A 15,872-nucleotide genomic window follows, 5' to 3' on the forward strand; every position below is an offset into this window, starting at 1 on the left:
CATATATATATATATAAATATATATTCATATATACTGTGTGTATATATACGTGTGTACAATATCTTTCAACGATCGTGTCGTTATTTGTATGTACAGGATCGGAGCTATACGATCGTTCGCAGATATCGTGCAGGATAGTTCGTCGTTCGTTTACAAACGATAATAATTGGAAGTGTGTACGTAGCTTTAGACTAAATCTATTCGGAACTTTGTGCATTCAAGGATTCAATATGACATATAACAGGTGTACTATGGCTCAATATTCCATATTTACGTCTACAGTCCATCAATCTGTCATTGATAGGTTTAATTTGGATCAGCCAATCTGACCGCTTTCATTGACAAGCATAAAGCTTACCAGGACCAGAGAAAATGAACTATAATGAGAGACCCTGGGAGATCCAACAAACCTGGAACAGATCTGGTCCAGGAATTAAAATTTGCCAATTGTAAATGATTTTTAAGAAATCCATTCCAGGTTTTCTGGATCACCCAAGTTTTTCTATGACAGTTTATGTTCTCCAGTCTCTGAGGACCTTTTTTAAATTAGGCCAATAGTAAAGTTTAGCCAATCCAGCTGACATTGTCCAGAAATTAGGTTGCTACTATACCTGTGAATGACAGGAAAAAAACAACAAACATGAATTCTAACTTCCAAGTTCAGTTGGATTTCTGAATAGGATTCAATCCGACTCCTGTACTACCTGTATTGTCTACTATTGACTTCCTGTCCTAATGTGACAACTAAACCAAAATCTTTGTATTAGAATCACAGGGAAAGGAAATGAGGGATAATACTCTCAAACTGGGTCACGGTGGGAAAAAACCTATACACGTTATAAATGGTCCCCCACCTATCAGGAGTCTGAACATCATTAACAATTACATTGTGTTTGGATCTGCATATGCTGTAAGTTAAAGTAATCCTCTTGATAGTCCTAATCATTGACCCTAAACAACACTTTTCTTCTATTTTCTCCTTTGGTATTCTACCTCTACTTCACTGCACAGGGGCAAGTGATTGCCATTCTTGGATTTACGATTCTTTTGAGAATCGGGTGTTCACTGGTTAAAAACTAAACACTGGTCAGGTAGATAGACAATCATGAACACTTTTACTAAAAGAAGTATGGAAGCTGCGATGTTGACACCTTCTGAAAATGGGTATTACCTGGCTGACCTTGATTTGCCCCAGACATGGAGAAAATATGACAGCCGAGCAACTACTGTAGGTCAGCAATAGCAGCCTATGTATTCTCTCAGTAAAGGTTTCCTTTAAAGAGTAATTGCCTTTATACAAAATTGCTAATACAAATCTGGTATACTATAAGTCAGTTAAATAATGTGTACAAGCAATCTATATGGGAAGTTAATTATCCTCCAGGGTATTTCATGTTCTCCAAGGGTCAGAATGGCTTTAGCAGCAGTTTTGAAGTGTCTTTTTCTGCAGGGAACACAAGGATAATGCTAGTGGCCTTTCAGTGACTGAAGTTGTATAAGTCAGGAATAGCTTCTGAGGTCAGAGTTTAACTCATTAGCCTGAGATTTCACAGAGCCCTAAAAAGAAATAGGGGAGTTTCTAATAAGACCGAAATCATGTTTTTCATAATTTTTTTACTTTTAAAGGGTGTAAAGATAGGAAAGCCCAGCATGCTGCTTATAACCTTTTAACATAATACAAGGAATAATGTTGTTTCAAATCATGAAATATGCAACAGACACAAAAATGTCTGAACATAATGAACATAAACAAGTATGAAAACACAGTGTTTTAAATACCAACACCTTAACAAATACTCTGTCAGTACAGCTAATTACTTATTAATATTATTACACAGAATTTATTTAGCGCTGACATATTATGCAGCACTGTACAAAGTTCATAGTCATGTCACTAGCTGTCCCCCAAAGGCACTCACAATCTAATGTCCCTACCATAGTCATATATCTTTAATGCAACCTAAGGTCAATTTAGGGGGAATCCAATTACTTAACTGCATGTTTTTTGCTTTTTTTTGGAATGTGAGAGGAAAACTGAACACCCACATGAAACCAACACAAACACGGGGAGAACCTGCAAACTCCATGCAGATATAATGGCCAAAATTCGAAACTGGGACCCAGCGCTGCAAAGGCAGGAGTGCTAATGACACTGAGCAACCTTGCTTTGAAAATATGTTGTATTTAAGTAATACACCAATAGCTGTCTTTGGGTCCACATATGGATATTTGGCAAGTTTTTTTTTAATGTTTTACTAAATCAAACACCAAAAGCTAAGGGACTTCTCAATGCAAAACTGAATTAACAGGGACTGCAGCTCTGTCGACCACCACTAAGTCTTTCCTGCTGTTATGGTTCCCAGCACGTAGACTTCCTTCCATTCCAGACCAGGGAAGAGGGACACCGCTACATGCAGGACCCCAGTCAGGTCACTACAGAGGTCCAGCAGATGCTTAATGTTACAGAACAAGATAAAGCGGCAAATTACTAGAGAAGGGGGATGCAGAAAACTAGTGAGAAGCCCTGAAAGGTCTAATACAAATATACAACAAAACCCCTAGAATGCAAATGAACACTTTTTGTGTATAGCATTACTCTGTGTTGTAACTCCAAACCGGTGTTTCCCAACCAGGGTTTCATGGAACCCTATGGTTCCTTCTCCAGTTCCTTGAGCAAAAATTGTTTTGTACCTCTCAGGTCAATTGAACTGACATCAATGATCTTTTTGGCTATCTGTAAGGGTGACATTCTTCCCACTGGCTAGCAACGATCACCACACCAATATACCGTGAGCTGTGCATACACTAACTATAGAGGGGTTTCCTGAAGACCAAAAAGTTATTTCAAGGGTTCCCCCAAGTTTAAAAGGCTGATAAACACTGCTCAAAGTACAGCCATGTTTTTCATGCATATTCTCGATTACACATTCCCATTTGCTTTAGACCACAAAAAGACCTGAATTTGAGCATACAGTGATCTGTTTTTTTTTGTTCCCACAGCCTTTTTCCTTTCATACCAGCTCAAAATTACAAGAAATTCTCTCTAAACATGCACTGCAACAATCTCTCCAGAGCTAAAGGTTCAACTGACCTAAATTACCAGGTCATTTGGAAGAAAATGTTGCTTACAGAAAATAATATTGGCTTGCTTGGAAGCCACGGTAAAATGACCCCGTAGGAGACTAGCTTTGTTGGGCTACAAAACCTGAAATGATAATTTTTAGAGATGATTAGAGAAATAGGCTGATTTACTTACCTAAATGATCCCCCATTGTAACAGTAGCACGCTTGTTCACCTCTGGATCTCCCATCTGATTGGACAGCATTATAGCCAGGTGAGGCTTCCAGTCTCCCCAGTGTGGGTCCCCATTGCACTGTAATAATAGATTGTGGGTAAACAGATATTTGTAAATAAGCTACATGGATACACACAGAGTATATGAGTACATTAGCAGAGATAAATACAATATACTGACAAATACTGATACTAAATCATTGCAGCATTGACTGGTTTACTTTATTAGGTAAAGCACAAAATGCAGTGTGCTAACCTATAGAAAGAAATCATTAATTGCCTGTATTTTAAATCGTTGCAATGAGTTTATCTACTTTTAGCAAGCACTTAATAAATAATCTAGTGAATAACCCCCAGATCTGCTGTTATCTACAGAATCAATGTGAGATATAAATAATATGCTCTTTGCACTAAGGCCACATCTATGTGTTTCCTGACTGTTATACATATACCTAGACTTTTACATATGATATGTTAATATTTATATATTTATATATATATATATATATATATATATATATATATATATTCTATATCAAGAAAGAAATCTATTTTCCAGGAATGCATTTTCCCGGTTAAAATTAAATATGATAAAAAAAAAAAAAGGTGTATCTCCTCTGGCTGCCCTTTGGCATGTATGGTTAAATACATGCTTAGAAGCAGTTCTGACTGCAGAATGATTTGTGTTTCTGTTTATCTAGACCTAAAATTTACAGATTGCTGGCATGACTTTGCTCTACCACCATTAAGTACAGGTATGGTGTATATTCTAATATAAACCAACGTGCATATAAGTATGCACAGGACACAGTGCTATCTGGTGGCATGACCCAAGAATAAACCAATTACAATTTTTCTATTGTTATTTTCAGGTAAATATAGTTTATAGAGTAAAACACTTTAATGAATGGGCATTAAAGTAGAAGTGGAAAATAATGAGATCAACCTCTATATTTGCCTCATGTCACCAAGTTTCTTGTTAACACATTTGGTTTACTCCTAGTGGTGCTCCTTCTTGTTCAAGGGATAAAAAAATGCTCTTATCAATTATTATTTAACAATTGGTATATTATTATTATTATTATTTATCTTAATCAATCTAGTTATTTGGTAAATAGAATCTCAAATGCAAATTTGATTTATTAGAATCTTTTGTCTAATTAGTCGGCAAATTTTGCTTAGTCTGTGGCTGGATAAACATGTATTTAAACTTTAAGCACTAAGGAATGTTCAATATTTGTGTTTAAGCTTCACCTGGGCTTTAATCCACCAGTTGCATGCATTCATAGGAATGAAAAATTAGTAAACAAAATGGTGGCCTCTAAAATGATAGGTGCACTTTAATCATTCTTTTATTTTGAAAGACCTATTTAGCTGTAAATGAGCTCATTTTTTATGTCTAAATAATATTAGGCAATGTTTTGTATCTTTCAAGTGAACCCAGAAATCTTTGGCTTTTCTTAAATGTCTTTGCCATCTGTGCTCCAATGTACTTTTAGAAATGTGTTATCCACAGCGCCATGCCAAGTAAATATAATTAAGAAGCATTTTCATCACCTTGGGGTTTTCAAAAACTTGGTGCCTGGCATGCAAAACATATTATTTAATTTCAGCTGTTCAAGGCCAAAACACTGCATATTGACAAAATTGTGTTTTTAAAGGAAATCTTTTGCCAAGATTTTTTATAATCATAATTTCTAGGAAAAATAGACCTAGTTTATTACAAACTTCTCTGTTTGGAAATGTTATGCACTGCTTCTTTGCTAACCTTAAATCACCAAAAAGGTCTCCTTTGCAACTTCTCTCTTTGGTTATCTCATCAGTATATAGGACAAACCATACCACACCAAAACCATTGTCTAATAATTAAATTAAATCGACCATTTAGTGCAACTGATTCTGAAACAATTTTTCATTGAAACAATTGTATTATTGGTATATATATAGGTATATATAGGTAATTTAAACTGTTTTTGTAATGATGTTTTTTGAATGTCAACTCCAACCTTCAATGGTTATAATTCAGTTTTCTGAAGTACGAGGCTGTACCATGCTGTGCTATATATAGGTGTTTTAGCTAGTGTGTGTCCACCATGCACAATAGCATTACTATCTGCTTAAGGTGCAAGGTAAAAAAATGGACACACAGTTGGGGTAACTTACCAAAGGAATTCAGGGATTATCACCTTGCCAGGATTAACTTTGTTGTGGTGATATTTCACTTTTCCAACCTAAAATCAATCACATTCAAGGAAATCTAACACACAAGGTTTTTCTTTGCACATGTTAGGATGATTGAAGTCAGCAGAGCTTCATCCCATTTATTAAGCTAAATGAACTATCCCTTGCAAGAGGATTATACGCTTTGCAATGGAAACAGCCAATATTTCTTTAGTAAATCAACCCAAAAAGTAATAAACTCTATTGCATATATCTTAGGCTGTGTTTATATGTTTTCCCATAAATTTGGCTGTATTTTTGTGCACAGTCATTTTAATCCCTATGCATTGCTTGTTTCAATACTCTCTTTTAAATATAGAGTCCTTAGTATTTATTTTAATGGAATAATCTTTTGAACCTTATGACAGGTGCAGTCTAATAGGCCCTTCTGTTTCTGAAGCCTAGACTTGCACTGATGTATTTCTGTCTGTAACCAAACATAATCAAAACACCATTCACATCAATGCTCATATATTGTCAATCCACCACCTGTCAGAATTCCCCTTCGTCCTTTACATTCCTCCAGCTCCTCATTTTTTGTGCCCTTACACAGTTTGTCCTTCACACCCATTCTATATGCACTTATTAAACCCCAAACACTACTTCTCCTTCACTGGAATTCATTGAGAGCTTTTAGGCCGTAAAGGCCGCAATGTTTTTATTTAGTACTCAAGCAATATTTCTTGCTAAATGTATGCAGGCTTTGAGGTCATTTGACTCAAGCCCACTTCACTTTATGAGTGCTCACACTTCATTACTCATCAACAGAAATAGTTTTGCTTTTGAAGAAATATTGTCAGAGCATACACATTTCATGATAAGAAAAAAGAGTTTATAGCAAAAGATGAGAAGTGGGCATTTTACTAATTAAAGTTGATTTGTGGCAAACTTCATTTGGAACATCAGTTCAGTAAGTACAAAAATACCTGTTGATCGGGTCAGAAATTCACAATCTTTCTGGATCTTGCATACTTATGTGCTATTTCAGGAAGTCTATTTTATCCCTTCCAGTAATCTTGGGACGTCAGAATAATTGATAGGTATGGTGAAGAGATAGGAGTGTAAAAATGTTTGGTAATTTAGCAAAGGGCAACTTGGCAAGACTGGCATCCATCAGTCCACAAAATACTGTTTGTCAGTCCAAAAGAGGATTTAGAAGTTAAGCCCATTTCTGGCAGATCAACAGGTATGTTTCTGTACTTGTAGGGTCTTTAAAGGGATAAACTTGAGATAATGTGTAATTCAGAATTGTGCCCTGACACAGAGTTTGAACATAACTGCCTAGTTCTCCAGCGCTTAGAAGAAACCCTGCCTGGATCTATAGAAATACAAATTTCTGTAAAAATCAAAAGTCACTTTTGTAGTACAAAAAAATTAAACATAAGACAAGCATCAACCTTACTTGTTTCCATGGATTCCTTTAAATGTACACATATTTTTAAATGAGACCTGATTGTTTTTGCACATAGGTTTGCTTCATGGAATCCACAGCCTAATGTATTTCCAAGAAAATGCCTTACTTACTGTCGCTGCTTGTGGTATTCTCCCGGCCATAAGCTGGAAAAGTGTCTGCAAAGGGTCATTGGGAGCCAAAGTGCCAGTAAACCTGAAAACAGCATTAAACCATTATTAGTAGTAAATTAGCAACCATACTGTGGAGGAAATGGGATAAGAGAGAACACGCTGAGAGGTTAAGCCTATCAGCAAGAAACGGCTGATCAATTTCCAACCTGGAAAGCAATGTTTATTCAATCATTTTCTGTGCAGTTGATGTCCAATCAATTATCCATCCTCATCCAACTAGATTCTTTACAAGTAATCACCATTCTTATAGCTTCTTTTTCTCTCTTACTTCTAATTAGGAGAATTTACTACTAATTTCTCTACAGGACAAGTTAATCCTTTCCCCTTTTCTGTTATCAAATTGCTGCTCCTAACCATTCTTGTTTGTTCCTGGCTGTTAGTAAAAGAGGGATGAGTGCAGAATTAAGTTCAAATTAGTTAAAATACCCCCTTACCTTGCCATAACCCAGCTGTATGTCCGAAGATCCATCTTACTTGAAAGGAACAGTGCGTGACCCCAGAGCTGACTCTTCATTGCCCAATCCAGAGCCTCCTGGGAAATAAACAAGACAAATACAATTAGCAGAAACTTGCTATTGAGATCAGTGACAGAGATCATGCAAGATCAGAAAAGACAGCCATGTGGATTAAGACTCTCAAAGGATAAGCATTACAAAGTTTTGAAGGAAACTCAGGAATGAGAGTATTGTATAAACAAAGTTTAGGACATTGATTAAAAATAAACCACAAACAACAATTTCTTGGAAAAAAAAAAATTAATCAAGGCAGATTTTACTCCAAGCAGTGAGGTTAGAAGTTGGAAATTAATACATATTATGAGAAGAGTAAATTGTGTCTATACTGGGAGTAGGACAACTTGCTTTTTTACGGCCAAAGAACAACAATTTGGTGAACTTCTCAATAGCCCGAGCAGAAGTTTCAGCAGCAGATGGGGCTTCTCCCGTCAAGAGGTCTACCTGAGCACCATCAGGTATGAGAGGTGGATCCTCAGTAAGGGATATGAGGTCACTATTCGTTTGTACATTCTGGTACCTTTCCCTCTTACAGCCTTGTAGTAATAGCTCTGCCACATCTGTCCCAGCAATACACTAAAGAAATTATGTACAGTCATTTAGAACATGGAAAAAAAACACCTGTTTACATTAAAATAACATTTCATTATTTACATTTTTGTCATAATTGTGAATGATGGAATAAGGGTAATACATATGATAATTAGATCAAGTTACCTTCTATTTGCCTTTTACTAGTCTACATTTAACCAGTCTCCAAAAACTGACCCCATTATATAATGTCATATAATAAAGCTTGAGATCCAGATACAAAAGTGACAATCCTATTTTTCCTCAAACCATGAAAAATGGCTGCTGACTGGCTTTTCTTGGTAAATGCACATTCTTTTTACCAAAAAAACTCTGGTCTAATGGAAAAGGTGGATATTGATTTACAAGTAAATGCTTTGAACATGCAACACTTGGATGATGGTGGGGACTTGGACAACCTATTTATTCTTATATTTCTCAGGACATTTAGTGGTAATATAATAAATTATTCAATAACTGTGTTCTTGTAGTGGTCTCTGTATGCTACTGTTCTTTTTTTTAAAGAATTATTAAAAACAACGTATACATTTAATTTGCACATATAATATTTCTGGATAGCATTAAAAATACCTTTTTTGACTTAACCCAGACTACTTATTTTGGTAGTGATATATCAGTGTAGTTTTCAGGTTCTCATGTCTGCCATACCAATAACAAAATGCTAAAATTTTCTTGGGTGTTTTTAAAGTATTTTATATTACGGAGAATAAAGGGGCATATGCAATACCCAAAAGTGAGTGATAAACCCCAAAACGCCATAATGGATGGACATAGACCCAGGAGTTATAACAGTGAAATTCACCTGCTGGAGTAGCCAAGATACAGCTGGGCCTTAAATATATAGGAGAGAACAATGAAGTGTTTGTTTGGCCAAAGAAGATTTAGAGAAGTGACCATACAGGTCTTATTTTTAAAAGATTCCACACCTATTTGTTTTAGATGTGCCAAACCAACATAAAAATAAAGGCTATTGATACTGCATTGCGGTTAGATGGCCAGTTTAGATGAAAGTAGTGTTTAACAGAATTTCTATTATCAAGCATTATAAACAAAAGAACAAAAATAATTACACCAAAGGAATAATTTGTATAGCATATCTATGCTATACTATGCTATCTATGTATAGCATAATCTAGTAGGAAATACAGGTAAATAGTTGCACATTCCGTAAATGTTAATACTAGGAAGTAAATGTTTGGCAGTGATCATTGTCATAGCATTGGCACATGGCCCTTCTGCATCTTGACTAACAGGAAGGTATTGCACCTGATCTTTATTTTCCATAATCTGTGTCCACATTTTAAATTAAAAAAAAAAATGAACTGGAAATGCAGAGAAATTGATGAAAACTGGATGCCACATCCATTAAACATTATCTAAAAACCAATCGCTGGTTTAATTCTTCCAATCTCCTCCACGCTGTAATGCAAACAAAGCAATTAATTACTGTAAGCCAGAACTGTTGGCTGAAGCCCACATTGCATAAATAGAATCTGCATAATGTTAATTAAGGAGAACCATATTTACATAATATATGATCAACTGCGCTATAAATGTAGGTTGAAACAGCACTCCATGGATGTTGCAAAGCGACATTTGTTCCGCGCTAATGGGAGGCAGATTTGTAGTGTTTCATGCGACGTACCCCATTTTGTCTACACATCTGCAGCAGCACCTGCCAGAGCAGAGCATCGTCGTGGCTCCTCGGGCCCCCTGAGCGCAGGCATTGGCTGGCATTCTGCTGGCAATAGTTCATTACATCGACTTTATGTAAATCCTCCCTGTAGGGTGCCAAAAGAAAAAGAATGAGAAATTTAGGTCCATGGGGCATGCCCACACTTCTGTCGATTGTGCGACTTTTTTTAATGAAGGAAAATAAACATTCAAGACAGATTGCAAAAGTGTACTCAAATAGTATTACAAACAAAATTATAATATATTATTCTTACGCCATTATAAACAGTGATTCACCAGTTTATTAAAGTTAAATATATCTTCTCCTCTAAATCCTGAAGTTTAATTGGTCTCTGTTTCCAAATTTTGGAAAGCCCTATTGTCTACCCGAGTTTTCTAATCGTAAATGAACAGATCCTAATGTTTCTAAAGTCTCTCAAGACTTAAGAGGCAGTAGGAAAGCAAAAACAATACCAATTCTGCCTGCTCTTCCATATTTGTGTTTAAGTGCTGAATACATACTTTAAATATCAGCCAAATGGGCCATTCCCCAAAAAGAAAAAAATGTAACCAATAAAGACTAGCATTATTATCACCAGTATCTGCAAGTGCTGTGGGCTCCTCATCACCTGCGACGTCTCCTCACTATCTCGTCTCATGTTGGACTCTCTGCTAGATTCTACCACGCTATTTAGCATCTGAATTGTCTTTACAAAGCAGGTTCTTCTGAATCTGTTGTTTTTTTTTTTTTTTTTTGGGAAGCTCTCCTCTTGTACCATCCATGTACACATGGATTATTAGGAAAAATTTGATTTCACTTGGAGACATGTGCACTGGTTATTGCCTCCCCTTGCTTAATGGTTAAAACATTTACCGGTCACAAGATGCTGGAACTGCTGTAGGCAATCTTATCTCCTGAAACCGTCCTGAAGAAGCGGATCTTTTATTCCGCAAAACACGCCGACAATCTAGAACCCATTGATTTGGTGTTTAGCACAAAATATATTGTTTTTATGAAATGCTTTTAAACCGGAATTTGGTTGTTTTTATATGTTTGATATTGAAATAAAGCATTTTAAGCTATATGTCATTTGTACCTAATTTGGCCTTTAAAGTCCCAAAACCTACTCTCTTTTTTTAATGGTATTATGTATTAGAATGGCAATGGAGGTCTATAGCAATGCATGTAAAACTCATGTGAAGTATATTTTCATGCCTTGCTGAGCCCTGTAAAAAAAAAGGAAATGAAAGGGCATCAAGAAATAAAAATATACACACAATGACGTTTATTCACAACATTTTTAGCTTTTACTTGGACATCTTGTAACTCAATAAAGGTTTGAGTGGATTTTTAATTTCATATCTAACTTATTTTAAAACCTTTAAAAAACCCCTAAGAATAAAAACTAATTGTTGGGCTAAAGATCTAAAAATAAATATCTAAATGCTCTGGTATTAGCAAAACTGGATTACCCAGAGTCTAGGGCAGCGATGGGCTTTAAAATATAAAGGTGTCAGGTCCTACAGGATTCAGGTTTTGATGTCTAAATGAGCTTTCTTCCTCTGTGAACATTTGCCACTTCTATTTCAGCATTTTTTTGTCTCTTATTTTCTTTTCACGAAATACCTGTAAAATTAGGATAGGTGGAGAAGAAACACATCACATAGCCGATTGCCCACTTCATTGGCTATGCAAAGTCACCAAAAGCCACCTATGCAAGATATATTTGTAAATTTTTCTAATATAAGACTTATTGACATAGAATCATTCATCAGAAGGCTAAAGGTTCATGATGCTTACCAAAACTTGGAAATTACAAACCCAGGGAACTGAAAGGACATAATGAGAAGAGAGCAGTATCTAAAGCTATATAATAATATAAAACAGTTACAGCACCACCCCAATAAATGGACACCTTAATTAAAGAGACATGTCTTGTCCACTTCTGGCACGGACCAGAAAGAATTTTTCCAGGCTGTGTCTGTTGCATATATGAATTCAAACAGTGCCAACTGCAGCAAAAACTCAAAAAAGATCAGATTTGTTTGTCTTAAGGCTTGTGTAAGCAGTCAGTCAAATTGCCATGCGGTTACTACTTATTAGGGACCTATTGTCAACTGTCAATCAACAAAGAGCAGCGTTAGGTGTTTTTTTAAGGCTGTGTTTGGGCTTTTTTTAAAAAAATAAAACAACCATAGAAGCCATTTTCTCGTTTTGCAGTTGTCTTGCTCGGAAACTGAAGAAGTATAGTACGAAACATGCCATTTGTTTGTAGTTCTTCCACTCAAATACTTCCAAAACACCTTTCATATGCTTAATAATGCACCCCGATTGAAATCTTTGGAGGCGGTTAGGCAAGTGACTGTGCTAGATGATCTACTACATAGCATCTGAGTGCCGGGCCAAAACCTCACTTCTTGAAAAACACCTGCAAAAAAAAAGACCATCTTTTCTAATTCAATTCAATGATAATTAGAGCTTAGTGGTACTTTGACTTTTTCTCAGCGGTAAACCCCTAAAAAACTGCATTCATAACTAATCATTAAACAATTCATTATTTTTGAAGGAAATATATTTAAAGAACATTTTCTACTTACAAATACAAAAAAACATCAACAAGCTGTGGTAACATTTGCAGATTACAAGTATGCAACAAAACTTCTTCAGACAGTCAAGAGTCATCTTTTCCCACACGCAGAGCATAATCCCAAAACAACGTGTTTACTGGCATTCTAGTTCAGAAATGTAGTTATTAAGATCTATTTTCAAACTGGCAAATGACGTCTGAGATTTTGAATATATAATCACATTGACTGGTACATTTAATACAAGTTTTCATTTTATCATTATTAGGGTGTGGAACCAGTTACTGGCAAACAACGTCATGGCTTTATTTTGTTGAAAATACAAATATTAGTACAGCTCTTATTGCATTTAGAAACTGGCATATGGTGACATAAGATTACATTTATGCACACATTATAAGTGTACATGTTTAAAAAGGAACGTTGGGTACAAAAAAAAAAAAAAAACAAAGCAAAACAAAACATTTAGTAACTCCTTGTCTAAATTTCTAATCTTTTTTGGTATTGTTCACTATGCCCTGGGTTTGCAGGTGGTGATCCTCTTGCTAAATGACACAGACGAGTGCTGTTTGTCTTTTTTCCATCTGACATGTTGCAGCTTTACCACATGATAGTCCTTTTGTTATGAATAGCATGAATAACGTTTATATTGTGAACCCCAGGGGTTTCCATCCTTAGTTTGTGAGAATACTTAATGGTGGTTTTACAACAATCCCCTGATTTTGAAGGTTTCTATCCACCCTTTGTGGATTTTTAATGTGTATGTGTGCCACACTTGCTCATGAACAAATCAGTATGTGATGTTCATTACCCCTGAAGAAGCGTTTTTTTCTGTGAAACATGTCAGATTAAAAAAATATCTGACTGTAATTTCATGAAATGTTATCTAGTTATGGATCGTCTTCTAAAATAATCCAAGTGTATGGTATGTACTTTTATGATCAGGTTGTTGTAATCCAAGTGTATGGTATGTACTTTTATGATCAGGTTGTTGTAACCATTGTGTAAAAACAATGTGTTTTATCATTTTTGTAATATTAAAGTGTGTTTGATGATTTTATGACTGATAACATTTCTTGCTTTGTTCGACCCCAGTATATGCGCTCTCTCCAAGCAAGCAGTTTTGCTATGGATTCACAAAAAAACAAAAAAAAACAATATGCTTAATAAAAAATTAAACTGTATATAAGGGTGTGAAGACAAACATAATGAACAATATATTTTGGGTTTGCATACACTTTACAGTTCATTCTTGATGCTTTAACACAGCTCTTTAAAATTCAATTGGCTGCCAATGCATCCTAACATGCAAATTACCACTGTTTTCCAATGCACAGCAAAGCAATAAATTGACCATAGTCATATCACAAACTCTACCATCCAACTATAGACCCTAATATAGTCTAATGTACAAACGTAGTGTTCCATTGACACATTTTTTTGGGGGGTAAAGGGGGTCGTAAAATCAGTATGTTTTCGAGATATGGGAAGAAATCATAGTGCTCAAAGGCACAGGGCCTACTTGCAGCTAGTGCCTGAGATTCAAACCTACAATCTTAGAGCTGTGAGGCTAAACACAGAGCCATTCTGCCCTGCAGGTAATTTATATGAGAAGTCAGCAAATTAGGCTTTGTCTGGAGGGGTCAGTCCAACCAAAACACATATTTTATTTGGCAGATACTGCAGAGCTAAAACACAAGGCAGTTGTTTTTTATAACTCCTTGGAATCCTATTGCTTGCAATAGATCTCTGTATTGTGTTCCTGGAGGTGTTTCCTGTACCAGTGGAAGAAGTAGTTGTATGAGACTGCATTGGCATTTGTATGGTCAGCTTAAGTACATTCAGGACATTGTGACATGATTGTTTGCTGGTTACCATCGCTTACTCTGCTTTGCGTATTATTCCTTTTAAGCTTGTATCCCTTAAGTATCCTTTTCTTGCAGCTCTAATTGTTTTGACAGTGTTTTGTTTTTGAAGAGAGACAAATAGAGATAAATTCAATTACAGGATGCTTACAGCCTTACACCACATACTCGATTATTTGTTATGGTTTTAGCTTCTAATTTTATTTCCAGTTTTAATTATTTACAGGATAAAGGCTTAAATTGCTTGGCTTCTGTGCCAGGATTCTGCTGTCAGAGATGTGTTATGGACAGAGGATTAGAAACATGCAGAGAGCTGTTATAAAGAGATATACAGCGATAATGATAATATAACACAAAAGGGGAAAGAAACATATGGAGATGTTTTGTTCTATTGACTCATATCACTGTCAGTGAACCGAGAGAAAATTGCATACCTAATGTCCTGCCTTTTAAACTGACTGCTTTGTAGTACTGTTTTATTGTTCTTTTGAGTCTTTGCTTTGATTTTGTACCTCTTTACTGTTTAATTCATTTATAATACACTATTAACTATCAAAAAAATGTAAAAACCTTCTGTAACACAGACAGTTCAAAGTTTTTTTTCTAAAGCTGTGAAGATTCTCGACTCCTTCCAGAGAACCTCCTTGAACAAGGTATCATTATTAGCAAAGCAGCAAGGGAAAAGATTTATCAGGTCCATCGTAGTAGATTGGATCAATGTATAGTGCAAAGGCTTTTGCAGAAGGAGCTCAGTGCTGAGCAGATGAACTTACTGGCCTTAAAAGAGTGTTGGTTCTGTTAAATTAGAGGTCCTCAAATCCAGTCCTTAAAGCATATCTAGACTCAGAAATTCTGTTTTGATTTTTTTTTGGTTTTTTTGCAACAACCTTTTTTTTCTTTAAAAAACAGGGTGCAGCACCTCCCCCAAATTCTCGACTGCCTAGGCAATCGAGAATAAATGGGAGCGCAACGCCTCCTGGGATACCTACGTCACACATCCTGGGAGGCTCTTGGGTGCTCCTTTTCGCGCAAAGGAGCCTATTCATGCAAAGAAATAAATTTCATGCACAGTGAGATCGGCAAGTTTTTTTCCATCCTACGTCATCTGATCTCGTGCCTGGGTCGGGTGATGTAGGATGAAGAACCAGGAAGAAGAAACGAAGATGGCTGCGCCCGGAGCGCCGACTCTGGGACGGATGCCGGGACGACGCGGGACCCAATGCAGGACACCCTCGGATGGATTGGATTGCCCTGCGGGATTTAAGATAAGTGTTTTTTTGGCTGTTTTCAATTTAGTTCCCCTTTAAGGACCAGGATCCACACATATTTTTATTGTTTCTATAATAAAAAGAGGTAAATAAAGTAAATGATTTACAAATCTGGCCAGTATGTTGCCCTCATGGACTGATATTGAGGGACCCCATGGTAAATGATGGCCCACAGTGCTCCAAGTATTTTTTCCAAACTTTACTTTCCACTCCATCAAGAGGAAACCAATATAAAAAAGCCAAAGCCTTACATTCAAACAGGGGGTTTCATAAAAT

General features: G+C 36.1%; 1 protein-coding gene across 5 annotated transcripts in view; it reads right to left on the bottom strand.

Annotated features, from left to right (window-relative positions):
• Positions 1-15,872, bottom strand: part of SEC16B (SEC16 homolog B, endoplasmic reticulum export factor) — a 111,040-nt gene that overhangs the window by 64,407 nt on the left and 30,761 nt on the right. For all 5 annotated transcript variants that reach the window (XR_011921907.1, XM_072419738.1, XM_072419740.1 and 2 more), the window contains 5 exons: positions 9,849-9,984; positions 7,961-8,188; positions 7,535-7,632; positions 7,041-7,122; positions 3,258-3,375 (listed from right to left, as the gene is read on the bottom strand). Coding sequence is in view for 4 of the 5 variants with exons in the window: in XM_072419738.1 (XP_072275839.1) it covers positions 3,258-3,375; positions 7,041-7,122; positions 7,535-7,632; positions 7,961-8,188; positions 9,849-9,984 (662 nt within the window). In the remaining variant the exon portion in view is untranslated. The remainder of the gene's footprint in view (positions 1-3,257; positions 3,376-7,040; positions 7,123-7,534; positions 7,633-7,960; positions 8,189-9,848; positions 9,985-15,872) is intronic.

Source organism: Pyxicephalus adspersus, chromosome 8, assembly GCF_032062135.1.
Source record: "Pyxicephalus adspersus chromosome 8, UCB_Pads_2.0, whole genome shotgun sequence".
Lineage (NCBI taxonomy): Eukaryota > Metazoa > Chordata > Amphibia > Anura > Pyxicephalidae > Pyxicephalus > Pyxicephalus adspersus.